This window comes from Symphalangus syndactylus, chromosome 1 (genome assembly GCF_028878055.3).
Source record: "Symphalangus syndactylus isolate Jambi chromosome 1, NHGRI_mSymSyn1-v2.1_pri, whole genome shotgun sequence".
NCBI lineage: Eukaryota > Metazoa > Chordata > Mammalia > Primates > Hylobatidae > Symphalangus > Symphalangus syndactylus.
The window spans coordinates 49,465,552-49,481,891 of NC_072423.2; the positions used below are offsets into that span (position 1 = coordinate 49,465,552).

Here is a 16,340-nt window from a genome sequence, read left to right on the forward strand (position 1 = left end):
TTTTTTAATTTTATTATTATTTTATTTGGTGTTGTAATTGTTTAGACTGCTGTGTACGGTTTGCTGTTTGTTGAATCAACAGTGTGAAAAACCTGCCAGCATGGATTGATATACGCATGACGTTGTCCCCTCAAGTGGGGGCTTTGCAGTTCTAACTTTCTTGATGTAACCAGTCACCCCCATGTATAAGTGGAAGCTGCTTGCTAGAATGGAGATGAGTCTCATTTGTTAAGTCACAATGATTAAGCATTCGCCTTCTGATTCTAGTCAGATCATGATTTTTTTAAAGCAAAACAAAACACCAAAAAGCCACCATTCAAAACAAAATCAAGCACTGTCTGAGTTAATTTATTTAAGTTTGATAATTAAATCTCTTCTGACCTTTTTTTAGGTTTTCCCGTCCACTCCCTTGAAGTTCTGAATTCCTCTAAATTCCCTGGCATGTATGAGAAAAGTATTATGTGTGTGTATGTGTGTATATATGCATATACATACACACATATCCATGTATATCCACATATGTGCAGGTGAATATATTCTACACATATATCCAGATATACATATATATACACAGCCTCGCAAATAGTTACTGACCCCGGGAAAGAAGTGGTTGGCTGGAAGCTGGGCAAGGATTCTACAAAATTTGAGTCACGGATGTGTCTTCCTTCTTTCCCTTGAGCTGGGAGGAGTGGGCTGGGCTGCTAGATTTTTCCTATCTTGTTTGCTAGGCTTCTGTATACATATTGTATCTGGGCTAGATCCCTCAGAGACAAGTTTAATTATGAATTCATATCCCGCAGTCCCAAATTCTCCCCTTAGATGTAGCTACCCCCAATCCAGAATGCTAAAGTAACCCAAATCAAGAACCTTCTCCCAACAACGAAACCTCAGCTACAACCATCACCACTAGACCTCCCAGTGGTTTCTACTCTGAATAGAAGAGTATATTTCTTTTTAATGTATCATGATCATGACTAATTCTCATACTGGTCTCTCTTCCTTCCCTCCCACCATCCCCTAGAGCTCCCATCCTAGCCCCTGAGGCAGGTTCCTATTGGTGTTTGGATGCTGTTTGTGTTTTCCCTCTTGGCTTAATCAGCCCTGATTTTCTTCATTTTAGGGCAGGATGCTGAACGGGCTACATTAAAAAACAAACCTCTCTCTATATATATTTATAAATGAGAACTGTTGGATGACACCTTTGACATATCAGCCTATATCAATCAAGCTGAAGACTCCAGACACTGTCTGTGTGACTGTAACATTTCTTCAACGAAAGTATAGCGTCTATGGAGTTCAGAGGGCACGTGTTTGGGGGAAAAATATATATGACATAAAGAAGAAGAAGATGAAGAAAAATGAGAAAAAAAAAACACACAAAAGGCAACTTTAAAACAATCACGAGACCAGATGGGGAGGCTGAAGGGCTGGGAACTGGGAGGAGACGCTGCTTACCGATCCCGGGGCTTTTCCAGCCCACGGGCGCCTGAGGCAGGCTGGGGCAAGTGGTGCGTGGGGCCTGGTCCCCAAGGGGCGGCTGAGAGGCCGCCACTGAGCATCTCTATCTGTCATTCCTTTAGCTATTTAGGGACCAAAGGACCAAACTTTTTATTGCAGATGTGTAGCTCTATGTCAAATAGAGGGGGAAAGGAGGACCCCCTCCTTCCTGCCTCATGGCTGTTCTTGAAACAGCTTAGAGCGATTCTATGAAAAAATGTAACAAAAAATTAAAAAAACAAAAAACAACAAAAAAACAACAAAAAAAGGAAAAATAACGCTTCAATGCTTTTAAAACAGCAAGATAATAGTTCTTTGATACTTTGAGAGGCGCTTTGATGACCCTCATCCAAGTCTATGACACTTTCCTATGGTTTTCTGTATTCTATGTCTGGATGGAGCTGTTAAAAGATGAACAAATTGGTGGATATTTGGGGAAAGCAACACAAATCTTAAAACTCACCCGTGAAGTGTGAGAAAACAAGGAGGGGAACAAATGGGACTTACCAAGCAAGGTCATTGTTGTGAAAAGTCTGTAAATGCTTCTAACTCTTCCCCCTCTTAAAATCATAATAGTTGTACAGAATTTTAAAAAGGAAAAGTTTAAAATACCTATATAATAGAAGAAAAATTAGAGGAAAGCAAAAAATAAAAAAAAAGGAAAAAAAAAACCTATAGAAGTTAGCATTACTGCTAAAATCCCAGATGTTGTAGGACTGTACTTTTGTAGAGTTTAGACAGAGCATCAATCCCTTCTCCCGGCGAGTGCTGTCGGATGCCGTTGTCTCTGAGGGCCAGGCCGAACTCGCCCCACACCTGCGGGCGCCTGGCTGCCCGACGCCGGTGGAGGCCATGCCATCGGCCAGAAGGGTCGCGTCGCGTCGCCCAGGTCGCCGCCGCCGCCGTCCTCGCCTCTCGCTTCCCTCTGGGAGCTGCGTGCGCTTCACTCACCTTCCGCTTCACTCGCCTTCCACGCTTGCTCCAGAGACTTTCCGGGCAAGGGAGAACTGGGAACTTTCATCTTAAAACAACTAGACAACACACACACACACACAAAACCTTAAAAAAGAGAGAGAAAAATAAACAATCTTTGAAGAATTTCTGAAACTGTTTACAAGGAATTTTGAAAAACAGGGATGTTTAAATGATGCCGGCTCTGTTTTTCTGTAAATAAATTTGCATATTTTGTAGGACTTTTAATTGTAATGATAGAGAAAAAAACAAGGAAAACTATTTAATGAAAGCACGATATTTATCTTTGGTAAATGACTTTAGAGCAGTTAAAGACATTGCTTAAAAAACTCAGAATCAGAAAAAACACTGAATTATTTAAGAACACATATATTTTAAAGTATAACATATTTATTATAATTTATTTGCACCCTTGGGAAGATTGCTTTGGCATTCTGCCTTGATTCCTTCTCACTGATGTCCAGGTCATCTGGAGGCCGGGGGTTCTCAGACCTACCATTGTTTCCCTTTAGAAGAACAAATTTCCAGTTCCTCTAGGGCCTCCTGCCTTTCCTTTCTTTCTGTCAATTTTGTTGTTGTTGTTGTTTTTCATTTTCCTTTTTTCTCTTGACTCCTCCTTTTAGGATGTCCAGATGTAAAAAAAAAAAAAAAAAAAAAAAAAAAACGAAAAAAAAAGAAAAAAAAAAGAAAACAGCTGCAGTTCAGTACAACTGCTCTTTTCACACTCAACTCCCTAAAACTCCTTGTAACCTTCTGTAACTATTGGATGACGCTTTCTCCAGCTTAGCCCTAAATAAAGCACAGTTTAAAAAAAGATTTCTTCATTGGTCTGTGCCTCTCGGACTCTGACCAGCTGTGCCTCACAGCCCCAAGGCTTGCCCACTGGAAGTAGCTTTGGTCCTCTTTATGGAATCTGTGACACAGGCCCTCATTCTGAGCCTCAGCATGTGAGGCTTTTTCTGGGAGGTGATGGGAACAATAAAAGGAGGTCCTTTTCCACTCTAGGAAGAATCTCTCTGGACTGGTGTGTGTCTCTGAAAGTCCCCATTGCAAATTCATTCTTCTGGGTTCCTGGCAGAGGTGGCCACAGTGTCCAAGCAGAACAGAAAGGAGGCCACCGAGGCCACCAGACCTGAAGGCCGAGCAAGTGTTGGGTTGGGGGGAAGTTATGTGACATCTTAGGGAAGGAGGCAGTGGAGGGAAGAGGCCACAATAAAGGAAGAAGGATGAGGATGCAACTCCAAATTTACCAGCAAGCATCTTGCTCTTGGCCCCATACCTCCCGCTGCTTTGGCAGTTTGCAGGGATAGAGAAAACAGGATTCTGGGCCCTTAGTCAGGGTCCTGGCGGGGGCAGGGGTGTAGAAGGAAGAGTTGGGGTCCTCCCCTGGGGGGTTTCCTGGCATGCTGCCTGTCCTACACTTAGATACGAGCTGGAGAGAGGTGTCCAGACCCTGAATGCCAGGGTGGGAGGGAAGAGCATTCTGAAGGAGGAAGGACACCACACAGGACTTGGAGAGGGGCAACAGGCCTCTGGAGAGGAGAGCCCAGACAGCTGCACACCAGCTGCATGCCTTCACCCAGTCCTGGCCTGGGACAGACCTTCTTCTCAATCTTCACTCTCCCACCTCCTTCCCTTCTTCTGCCCTTAGCCCTGCAGTCTGGTCTAGGAATGGGTGACTCTTTCCCAGGGCCCCCACCTCTCTCCACTGCTGAGACAGGAGGGCTGCCACATGAGGGGCAGGGAACCTGCAAGCCTTCAGATGCCTGGAGGAGAGAAGACAAGCCCCTGGAAACAAGGGTCATTGACTGTCTGTCAGTCTGTGCCCCCCTGTGGGAGATGGGGAAATGGCTTTGGTCCCCACCTGTCTCCTCTGAAGGAGGGTATGGAGAGTAGAGCTCAGAGCCCCAGCTACAGAGCAGTGCCTGGACCCCATGCTCCATCCTCTCCTCCCATCTCTCTTCTCAGGGCCAGGGGCCAAGTCTGTGCTTCTGATGCTGGCCTGTGATGCATTAGGCTGGAAAGAAAGATCTCCATGTATCAGCAAATAAGGGAAGGCCTTCAAGCCTTGACCTAAATCTGGACATGGTTCCAAGAGAGAGGGACTGAGGAGACCCCGAATGTCCCCTAAACCCCCCTTTGCTGCTCAACAGGGCTGCAAGTCCAAGTGACAGCCTGCTGTGTCCATTCTAGGGAGCTGCACTTCTTGGAAGAATTAGCTTCAAGGGGCTGGATGTCAGACTGGGTATTATTCTGCCCTGAGAAGAATGGAAGGTGTTTTCTAAGAAATTCTCTGGGGAGTGGGGAGGTGTCTTTAGGTTTTGAGCCTCAGACTAGTCAACATGGTGATTTCTATTGCATAACTGCAGCTGAAAGAGGACAACCTCAACCCCCAGCGCCCCCTCTTACTCTTTCAGACCCCAGGAAGCCTCCCGGAGATCCCCAAGTGACCTACCCAGACCTCTCCTGTTTGTGTCCACCTCCCCACTGTGTACCCTTGTCTCTGGGACATAGCCCTCCCCTCCCTCCACTTAAGGTGTTGTGGCTAAGGGCTGTAGGCACCCTGGGAGCTGTCACCAGAGAGATGGGCTGTGAAGCCAGCCAGGCAATTTAATCCTCTTCCGGGTATGGCTGACTGAGAGGGGAGCTGAAAACACTGGAGCCAGATATGAACATTCCAGTTCTATAAAAGAAACCTTCAATGTAAAAACCACACACCAGGTGACTGATACATGCATAGCACACTTAAGAGAGAATACAATTTATTAACCTCTGGGGAAAAGAGATTCCTTCAAAACTTGCTGGAAACTATTAGATCACTTTGCACATGATTACGGAGAGCTCAGGGATCCCTGCAACTCATCCATCACTCCCTGGTTAAGAACTCCTGATTTGCAATGTTAGTTAAGAGAACCCAAGACAAAATTCTTGTTAATTTCTGCTTCTATTCTATGGCTTTTATTCCTTTGCTGTTATCCTATCTGCAGTGTGTGGCTTCTTCATAGCACCCCTATTTGTAAAAGACCTTTTGCTTATTATTAGAAACTTTTTATTTCAAGCACAATAAACAAGAGTAGAGACACTTGCATAAGGAATCCCCATGTACTCACTACCTAGCTTCAGCATACCTCAACTCACAGTTTGACAAAAACCTCAGGTATCAAGTCATTTCATTGCTAAATGCCTCCACTTCCCCTTAATGTTTTCCATGCTGCATTGATGTCTGCCAGCTGGCTCTGGCCTGTTGGGCATCTGTAACCTTGCTGTGGCAGCCCCTGGGGAACTTGGCCTTCATAGCCTCACCACTGCCTTATCCTGGGGTGGAACTGGCTCCTGGTGGGAGCCCCAGTCCCCTCTCCAGCACCTCCCCAGGGCAACTGCACCTGTTCCCAGCAGCACTTTCAAAGGCCTTCCAGCTCTTCCTCCAAAGCTTTGTAGTCACAGCTTCTCTCTCTTTTCTCTTTCTTCTCCTCCTTCTATCCTCCTATCTCTGTGATGCTAGTATGAAAAAGTTATGTTTATTGAGACTTTTCATTTAATGCTGCCATCTCCCTCTGTGTTTTTCTAAAGATCTGACCTTTTTCCTGTTCTGAGCAGGATTATATCCCCGTCCCTCACACTAAGCACTGGTAGAGAGAAACACAAGATGTACTAGAGCTTCCCCACTCATGCAAGCACTGCCAGGGCCTCCATCCTCCAGGACTGCTGCTGGTCATCTGGGCAAAGCTGCAGATCCCCATCGCACAGGGTCTGCAGGGCTAGTGTTTGAATTACAGTGGGTAAAACACAGATAAACATTCCCCACCTTGCTTGACCACTTGTTAAAGTGGAAAAGGGACATGTGGCAGTGAGCTTAGGAAGCCCAGCCCAAAGTGACAGCATCAGACTTGGCTGTGAATGCCATTTGACTATTTACCCAAATGGAACCCACCCCCAAATAAAAATTATTAGCTACCATTGATGTACTACCTTCAACAGACTAGTGAGTTCTGGAAGTTGGATATTCAGTCAGTATTGATTCATTCCTGCATTAATGAGTGAATAAGGAAGGAAGGAATGGACAAATTACGGACAACTGAAGGCATGTCCCAACAAGGCAGGTGTTCTGGAAATGCTCTTTAAGTAGTGGTAGCACGTGGAATAAGTGTATAGTCAACACACCCTCCCATCCCAAGATAAATGCTTGCAAGTATAAGATTTTTATTTTAACTTTCTAGTTTCCTCCCCCTACTGACCCTCCCTCTATTTCTCTCCTCAAGTTCTCCCCTTGGTTACCCCCCAGTCTCTGGTCCCCAACACTACCAGGTGCCCCGGGACTTGCTAGTGACAGAGTGGAAGCCTGGAGAGCCAGCATCAGCTCCCCAGGGCCCTCTATATCACCCTTTCTCCCTCTTCCTGCCAGCCTGTTTGCCTCTTCAGGAAACTCTGAGCATCTCCATCTCTGTTTCTGCCCTTTGTGAAGCTCTAACCAGGACTTTCCCAGACTAGCAGAGGAGATGGAAAGATTAGGGTATTAGAGTGAAAAAGGCATGGACTTTGACTTCAGACCAGGATTCAAATCACAGTTCTCTCTAATACCTTCTGTGTCACTTTGGAAACATTACTTAACCTCTCTGAGCCTCAATTTCCTTATCTCTAAAATGGGGATAATACTACCCCCAAGAGTGTTGAGAAGTGAACAAGAGACAGCCACATTCAGCTACATTCCACCCCAAGGATTATCAGAGTGGCAAATTTCTTACAGCATAGATACTCAGAATGAATGGCTCAGGCTGCGATCCCATCCTCCTTCCCTTTTCTTAATTCCATTCTATTGACAATCCACCTCCCAACACAAGCAAACTTGAACATGACACAAGACCATTTGAGGTCATTTTTTTGTGAAGTCCAGTCAGCATATGCCACTCCCAGAGAATTCCTGTCATGCTGAGGTGCACACACCTCTGCCTCTCACTGCTTTTTTCCAGGGACCCCAATTAGCTGACACTCCTGTGCCTCTGCTGCTCTCTTTGCCCTTTCCTTTCCCGAGAGCATTCCCAATACAACTGTGACTGCCGCTGTCTGCAGCCTTCCTCCTCTGGGCTCACATGGCCTCAGGCTGCATACTAATTTGGTCTTTGCATTTTAAAAAAATTTATCTATTTTTTTGAATAATGTATTCATATATTTCAAAATTCAAAACACAGGAAAAAGGAAACAATGAAGTTCTTCCCACCCCTGAATCCAGTCATCCATTTCTCTCCCTAGCAGCAGCCTGTGTTGTCAGTTCTTGTTTACCTTGCTCTTTAAGTGTGTGTGCATGGAGTGTACAGGTGGAAGGAACTGAGCTGTCATCCTCATTTTCAGTGAGGAGACCCAGAGCCAGGCAGTGATGTGCCCAGGCTCCTGTAGCTGCCCCATGTGACTCCCAGGAGGTGAGCCTAGGCCTTGGGATGCTCGGGACCCACTGACTGAGCAGAGGCATCGGGGCCATCCAGTTCCACTCATCATTTGGGCATCATTCATTGAGGCACGGGTGTAGCTGTCAGTCACTTATGGGGTGCTGCTCTGTACTAGCCACTGCATTAAGAACTGCTTAGTTATAATCTCATCGAATTCTCACAATAATTCTATGATGCAGATGATATTACCCTAATTTACAGATGCAAAAACTGAGGCTCAGAGAGGTTAAGTCCCTCACCTAAATTACCCAGAATCAGCATTCAAGTCCAGGTCTATCTGCATGGCTGTGCCCTTGATCTCTACATCACATCTCCCTCAGTTGTAAACTCTCTGCACAGTTAATCCCCTCCAGCCCTTCTCTCATGTCTCCTACTCCCTTCTTTCTTCTGATTTTTTTTCTCAACAACCGCAATTTCACCTGTAAGAAATGACAGCATCTATATTGATCTAGGTACCAATTCTTTTCTTCCCTTCTCTCCTTGATTATCTTCTCTCCTTGATAGAGCTGGAGTTCTTAAAGGTGAGTAACAAATTAGTAAACATATTGCTAATGGGTACATAAGTCCCCTCCTTGGTAGCACTTGCTGGTTGTAGGGACAGACAGGAGCTTTTATTATTAACAAGGAGAGAAAATTAAATTGAAATAAATATAATATTTATTAACATTTTATGGAGCTACCTGAAGTTCAAAAGCCTTTTGAGCTGTGTCAGCCATTTCCCCCAGTACACTTAACACCGGAGAAAATGATAAGCAAATTCTTAAGATCAGTGCAAACTGTGGGTGCTCAACTGGGTTTGCATTGATCTTAAGAATTTGCTTATAAAAAAATTAAGCTTATTGCTGGGCATGGTGGCTCATGCCTGTAATCCCAGCATTTTGGGAGGCCGAGGCGGGAGGATCACGAGGTCAGGAGATCGAGACCATCCTGGCCAACACGGTGAAACCCCGTCTCTACTAAAATACAAAATATTAGCTGGGCCTGGTGGCGCATGCCAGTAGTCCCAGCTACTCAGGAGGCTGAGGCAGGAGAATCGCTTGAACCTGGGAGGCGGAGCTTGCAGTGAGCCGAGATTGCGCCACTGCACTCCAGCCTGGCGACAGAGTGAGACTCCGTCTCAAAAAAAAAAAAAAAAAAAAAAATTAAACTTTTTAAAATAAAAGGGAAAATTCAGCCATTTGTGAAGGCCCCATACTTCACTAATTGAGGCACGAAGATGCCTCTTGTCTTCAGGGTCTCCAACATGATTCACTGTTGCTATTGCTACTCTGTCCTTACCTATTCCTGGGGCCCAGCTCAGGGAGCCATGGGCATTGGGATGGCAGGAAGTCCAGAGGGCTCAGGAGCTGTCAACCTTGTTTCCCTTCCATTTCCTGCTCTCTTCATGGGAACCAAGGAGGGGCTTCAGGAGCAGGACAACTGTGGGTCATTTTCGCCCTGCATGGGCAGGATGTGGGCTTCTACTAAGGAGATCCAACACACATGCCCCAAGCTTCTCACTGCACTCCAGTCCTACACAGGGTCTCAGATCCCATTGTTAGGCCTTTTTCTTTGGGTTAGACCTGGGCCTCATTAGTTCTGCTTTTAAAATGAAAACTACCTGGGCATGGGGAGTAATTTGTTCCCTAACCTGCTGAACCAATATTTATAGTGTACCGACTGAGCACAGCACTGCACTAAGGATTAGAGGTGAAGAGATGAAGATAGCACACACTGGGCACCTTCCAGGCCCAATGTGAGGTATGTTATGGGTATTATCTCTAATCCTGTAATTCTGCAAGGTCCTATCACCCTACCTTACAGATGAACAAACAGGCTTGGATAAGGTAGGTAACTTGCCCCAAACCACACTGTAAGAAAGTAATGGAGCCAGGATTCAAAATCAGCTGCACTAATTCCCCCATGAGGTTCCTTGACAAGCAAAAGACAACTGCACACCAGCGTGTGGGAACTATGTTGGGGGCCCAGGACAGCCCAGAGGACGGAAGGCAAGTGGCCCTGTCTGGGAAAGTGGAGACACCTGGGCCAGGTTTTGTAGGGTGAGCAGGTGTTACATGGACTCCATGGGAGGGGTCATGAAGGCACAAAGGACCCCAGACCATCTGAAGAACTGCAAGATGTCTTAGGTAGGCTGGGGGAAGACACAGGCCTTGTTTCAAAACAATCTACTTACTTATCATCTAGACACTGTCCTGGCTACTTCAGGGACACCATTCCAGTCAATCTTTGCAGCAATCCTGGGCCCTATTTTACAGATGAGCTTATATGCTGTATGAAAGTCACGTGAACCCCAGAACTGGGATTTGAACCCAGGTCTGCCTTATGGCAGACGCCGTGTATGTAATCTTCATATTACACTGGAAAAAGCTACCTATTCAAGGCACATGCATAATGGCTCCTGCCTCAAAAGCCTCTTTGCTGACTGTGTTTCCAAGCCTCAAACAGAGACACACAGCCTATCCACAGGGCAGAAAAGTGGAGTCAGGCCTGTCTTGGAAAGGCTCAGACCTCTCTGGCCTCAGATGCCTCCTCTGCAAAGTGAGCAGGCAGCCTGGGTCTCAGGGATTTGGCCCAACTTCAGTGTGCCTGAAGCTCTCTGCAAGCGCTGGGAAAGGGCACTGGAGAAGAAAAGTCAGAGGAGATGCGTGACTGTGAGTACCCTCATCCTTGCTCTGGGCATGACAGTCATCCTGGAATGAGGGAGCTTGGCACAGGGTTTTATCCTCCACTGTATTCTGCTCTTGATTCTGGGCAGGAGCCAGCTCCTGCCTTGCCCTCAGTGCTGAGTGACCTTAAGAATCTCTGGGCTCAAAGCATCCCCTTAGAGAGTATTATATGTCTTCAGCATTGACTTCAATATCTGGCATGGAGTAGTTGCTCACCAGTGTTTGCTGAATGCATGAGAAGAGGTGGGGAGTGGAAGCAGGGATGCCTTCCACAGGCCTCTTCTGAAGCACCCTGGGCCTGGCCCACTCATTGCAGGGTCCCTCTGCCCCATGTTGCCCTAACTCTGAACAGGGATCAAAAGAAAGCCTGGTGGTTTAGGTCTTCCCAGTACTCTGGGAGCTCCTGGCATGACAGGCATTCGGGGCAGGGTCTCACTGGGGCCCTCAAATATGGCATATGGACACAGATTCTCATGTCATTCCAGATTTCTGGCCATCCAAATTCTCCCTGTCCTTAAGTCCTAGTCCAGGGTCCACCTACTCCAGGGGGTCTACTGGAAACAGAAAACCTGTTTTCTGACTTTCTAGTGCCCTGAGTGGGAACCACTTCACTGGGCTCTTGTTCCCATGCTGTTGTGTGTTGCTTTGTATGTAGTTCTTGCCCTAGCTAATGGCCCTGAGGATCAGAAGTAAATGGTCTCTGTTTCCAGTCTCTCTCCTAGCAGTGGGCTGGTCAAAGAGAGTAGGCAGGGGCAAAGTAGAAGACTAAGGATTTAACTGCAATGTGCTGAAACATCAATGGGTGATAAAACAAGTAGGTAAAAAAAAAAAGGTATGAGAAACAATATTTACATAGCCTCAAAGTATACCCCCACAAGATACTTATACATTACAAAGGGAAAGTTAGTAATTTTATTATACAAGGAGAAACCTGGCAGATACCACCTTAACCAGGTGATCAAAGTTAGTATCATCTGGAATGTAACCTGTAACAAATGCTATCATGGGCCTCCTGGTCAGATGTGTTCAAAAGTAGACAGTATCACTTATTCTTGCTGAGAATGCATAACCAGAATCTAATCATAAGGAAACAAGACAAACCCAAAATGTTCTATGAAGTAAATGGCTTGTGCTCATTTAAAGAGACAAGACAACTAAATGCAACTTGTGATTCTGGGCCAGAATTTCTTTCTTTTTTTTGTTTTTGTTTTTGGTTACAGAGGATATTAGTTCAACAACTGGCAACATTTAAATAAGATCAGGTACTGTGTCAGCATTGATTTCTTAATTTTGATTATCTGTACTGTGGTTATGTAAGAGGCTGTCCTTGTTTAGGAAATATATGCTGAACTTTTTGGGGAAATAAGGGTATTAGGTCAGCAATTTACTCTCAAATGTTTCCAGAAAAAAAGTAATAATACAGTGTTTATATGTGTGTGAGAGAGTGTATGATAAAGCAAACAAGTTAAATGTTAACACTTGGGGAATATGAGTAAAGGGTATAAAAGAATTATTTGTGTTATTTCTAAAACTTCTCTGTATGTCTGACTTCAAAATAAAATGTATGAAAAAAAAATGGCTGGTTTGAACATTAGCTGGGTTAGCCTGGGGAAAGCGGTCAGCCATGTGGACTGGGCATTGCAGAGAACAATCCCCACCCGCTTGCTTCCTCAGACAATGTGCTGGGTAACATGAAAGGAGAAACCCCCAAACACAGACATGGGAAGCTTGCAACCTCAGCAGTCCCAGCAGCATGATAGGCCACCATGGTTTCTCCTCCAGCCCATTAAAAAAACACTAGCCATGGCTCAGAAACAATTGGGGATGCCCTTCCCACTCCATCCCAGGGGCAGCCTGACTGGCAAAACAAGAAAATAATATCACTAGTTGTTCAGTTCTGAAGAAAGGGACAGATTTGGAAATACTAGAGGTGGAGGATGGAGGCTGGGATGGAGAGTATGAGAAAGAAGGGCAGGAGTTACCCATAGGCACCCCTCATGGAGGCAGATGGCCATGTGGACCACAACTGAGGTCCCAACCCTGGAACGGCTCTCAGCTCTGCCTGATGCTGACACTCCTCAAGGCTGAGATCTGGAGAGCCAGGGCCATTGAGGCAGAGGTGTCTTAAGAAGCCAGGACCTTGCATGAGGGACAAAGTTCTAGGCTGATGGGAGAAACAGAGTTAAATGACATTCTCAAACCAGGGCAAGTGTGGCAGTGGGGTGCCCTGATGGAGGCACTGCCTGAGGTGGTGACATGCGCAGGAGGCAGCGATGGTTGGGAGCTGGCAGGCCCAGCTTCCCAGCTCTGCCTGGCTATCATGGAATCCCCTACTCTCCATGCTTCAGAGGGGCCCACTGCCTCTTGCCAGCCTCCAGATAAATTACAGACACCTGATATGTATTAAGAGGTTTGCAGTTGTTTACTCAGCAGGTGCATTAGCATCCTTTCATCAGATCCCCACAGATACTGTGCCAGGCAAGGCAGGCAGGCATACATGTGCTATGTTTTGCAGACAGAGGCACTGAGTGGTGAAGGGACTTGTGCAATGTCACACAGCTACAGAGCAATAACTTAAACCCAAGCCTCTGATGGAACACTAAGTAAACTGTTGCCAAGGATTGCAGTCTATGCAGGTCTCATGGGCCTATGCAAGCATGAGCCTTGCTGCTCCTCCAAGTGTAAACGTCAAGCCTAGCATTCAAGGCTGTCCATGAGCTCACTACCTTGGGGTTCTTTCCTCCATGCCTTTGAACACAGTGCTCCTCTGCCTGGGAAAATTCTGATTGAAGACCCTGACCCAGACGTTACTATTCAGGGCTCTGTGACTGCACTGACCTCAAGGAACTCTTAACTGCAGCTCAACTTGACCTTCTGCCTCACTGCCCTGTCCTCTGTGGGAAGTCCGGAGCTATGTTGCTGAACTTTCACTAGCACATAGTGGACAGTCAGAAAATGCTTCAGAATTCACCCAAGACCAGTGATTCCTGAATTTTTTTGGATCACAGATCCCTTTGAGAATCTGGTAGAAGGTATGAATCTTCTGATCCAGGTGAGCTCTCAGGTGAAGAGTGAGGTGAGGAGAGGGTGCTATATGCAGGGCAGCTCTCTGCCCAGACTGATGTTCCTGGCAGGGCTTTGATATCATGCGGAAAGACAGCTTCTCCTTCTAACAGAGCCTCACTTCCACACCTGCCCCTGGACAGGACAGCGCAGAGGGCAACTAGGATGCCCCATTTCTGTGTACAAAGGCTGTCCCTAAGCTCAGGTGGGAGACTGAGGGGATGTAACCCCTCAATGCCTGTCCCTTCCATCTGGCTAAGAAGCAAGCAGAGAGGCAGGGAGAAGTTCTGCTTGTGATCACTGCTCCCAAGTCCCTTCTCAGACTCATCCCTGCTCAACTGCTTTTTTTTCCCCTCCAACACAGTAAATCTCCTTCTATTATTCTCCAACTTGTAGTGAGCTGTGTCATTTTGAGAAGAAATACATAATGGTATATTAGAAGAATCATGGATCTTCTCATTCATGCTTAGAAAAAATTTATTACAATGTGGGAAAGTCTGAATAGCATGAATTTATTATAATGATTTAACACTTCTAGCACTCGAGTTAAAAATGCCCTTCCATAAATAACTGTCCCTGGAAAACATAGCAAATTTACACAGTTTACCGTTTCCCAATGTTATATAAATCCAACAAGTTTAAATCACCTGCAGCTGAGAGGAGAACACAGGAAACCAGAGCTGTGAAGTTCATCCCATCCCAATGGGCAGCAGTGAGGAGTGAGAGCCAGTCTCCCTTCCTCCGGCTCCCTCATCTCAGCACGGGACTGGCCAATCTCAGCACTCAAAGAATGGGAAGAAGAACAGGGTGGGGCAGTACCTGGAAGAATCAAGGAGGGCAAACACTACAGTCTTATAGCTGCAGAACAGGTGAAGGGCACGGGCCTAGGGCATCCTGGCAGACATCAGGCCATGGGCCATTGTTTGTGTGCTGGTGCCAAGGAGGTGTCAGTTAAGGCTGCTCAGCTGTGGCCTGCAAGGAAGAAGGGAGGGAGAGGCCAGCTCTGATGTCCTGGTCAGATCTTGAACAGGGCCTGTCCTCTGGCCAACCACCTTTTCTACTTTCTCACAAACACCAACACTGCTTTCTACTCCTGGGCCTTCTGGTTCCTCCATGTTCCAAGGACCTCCCTCTTGGTACTCCCTCTGGCTCCACAGGACACCCTGCCTCACCCTACTTTCATGGACACTGTGGCCTCATCATTCTTGTTTTCACCTGGGCTAGTTTCCAGATCTAGGTCAGCATTCCAGGCACCAAACCTGTAAGGCAGAAATGGTCACTTCTCATCTTAACAAATATTTTTATGCATTATTATATCTGAGGCTTAGAGAATACAGGCAACTTGCCTAAATCTACACAGCTCACAAGTGGTAAGGCTGCATTCCCCAAAGTGAATATATGTTCCCTTTGAACACTTTACATTCTAATAGGGCAGACAAACAGTGCACAGAGCAATATGGGACAGATTGAGGTGGGCTATAACAAAGGCTCTACAGAGTACTATGGGAGCCAAGAGTATATAATGATGCCTGAGAGATTAGGAAACCTCCATGGAAGTGATGATAACTGAGCAAGGTCTGGAAAGATTCACCCAAGATAGAGGGACCTGGAAAAGTCACATAGGCAGGAAACAGCAACGTGTCCTTGGGAGATGGCCAAGAGTTGTGAGCTGCAGAGGGGAGGAGGGGCAAGATGCTGACAGTTCCGGTGTGCCACTCTACGGGGTACACTCCTTTCCTGTAACCAGTGGGGAACTTGTGTACTTTTAAGCACTGAAGTTACAAATCTTAGATTTGTAAGAAAGAAAATGCTAGTGAAGCCAGGCGCGGTGGCTCACGCTTGTAATCCCAGCACTTTGGGAGGCCGAGGCGGGCGGATCACGAGGTCAGGAGATCGAGACCATGGTGAAACCCCGTCTCTACTAAAAATACAAAAAATTAGCCGGGCGTGGTGGCGGGCGCCTGTAGTCCCAGCTACTCAGAGAGGCTGAGGCAGGAGAATGGCGTGAACCCGGGAGGCGGAGCTTGCAGTGAGCCGAGATTGTGCCACTGCACTCCAGCCTGGGTGAGAGAGCGAGACTCCGTCTCAAAAAAAAAAAAAAAAAAGAAAATGCTAGTGAATGTGGAAGATAGGACTGAAGAGGTAGCAATGGAGGTGTCTCCTAGCCCCACCCTCCTCAGTCCTCTGAGTATGGCCCTTACTTTCTACTTTCTCTAGAGAGCTGCAAGAAGGCTGGAGTAGTCTAAAGGGTACTGGACTTTGGGGCCACAGAATTGTTAAATTTTCTTCCTCCCTCCTATGTGCCTACCCATCCACCTATTTGATAAATAATGTTTGGGAGCCTATAACGTGCCAGGAACCATGCTGAATTCTGAGGAATTAGTGATGAGTAAGACTGATATCTTCTTCTGGCCATCCTGGGGCTTACGGACTAAAGGAGAAATCAGAAAAGTAAATAGGCCATTCCAGCACAGTAAGTATTGTGATAAAAAAAGATGTACAGAGGGCTGAGAAAGCTCCTAAGGTCAGGAAAAGGATATTACAGTGCCTTTAGAAACTACTGGAAGCTCAGTGTGGCTGAAGCACAGAAGTCAAGAGGAATGGAGTGGGAAAAGAAGGGGCTAGAGGTCTAAAGGCTGCAGTGGGACATATCACCAAGAGCCTTGTGCAGTGTGTGCAGAAGTACAAACACAGAGGGCAG

At 46.3% G+C, this 16,340-nt stretch overlaps 2 protein-coding genes across 16 annotated transcripts in view; one reads left to right on the plus strand and one right to left on the minus strand.

The window, feature by feature from the left end:
• Positions 1–2,782, plus strand: part of CELF4 (CUGBP Elav-like family member 4) — a 323,827-nt gene extending 321,045 nt beyond the window's left edge. For 8 of the 15 annotated variants that reach the window (XM_063640223.1, XM_063640236.1, XM_063640231.1 and 5 more), the window contains exon 15: positions 1,121–2,233. Coding sequence is in view for 7 of the 15 variants with exons in the window: in XM_055233965.2 (XP_055089940.1) it covers positions 1,121–1,147 (27 nt within the window). In the remaining 8 variants the exon portion in view is untranslated. Of the gene's footprint in view, positions 1–1,120 lie in introns of all 15 variants that reach the window. The other 7 variants (XM_055233965.2, XM_055233980.2, XM_055233960.2 and 4 more) reach the window with 1 other exon arrangement.
• A 314-nt stretch (positions 2,783–3,096) lies between these two features.
• The window catches only part of KIAA1328 (KIAA1328 ortholog), a 392,043-nt gene continuing 378,799 nt past the window's right edge, over positions 3,097–16,340 (minus strand). Inside the window, exon 13 of the mRNA XM_063640193.1 lies at positions 3,097–14,898. The gene's annotated coding sequence lies outside the window, so the exon portion shown is untranslated. The remainder of the gene's footprint in view (positions 14,899–16,340) is intronic.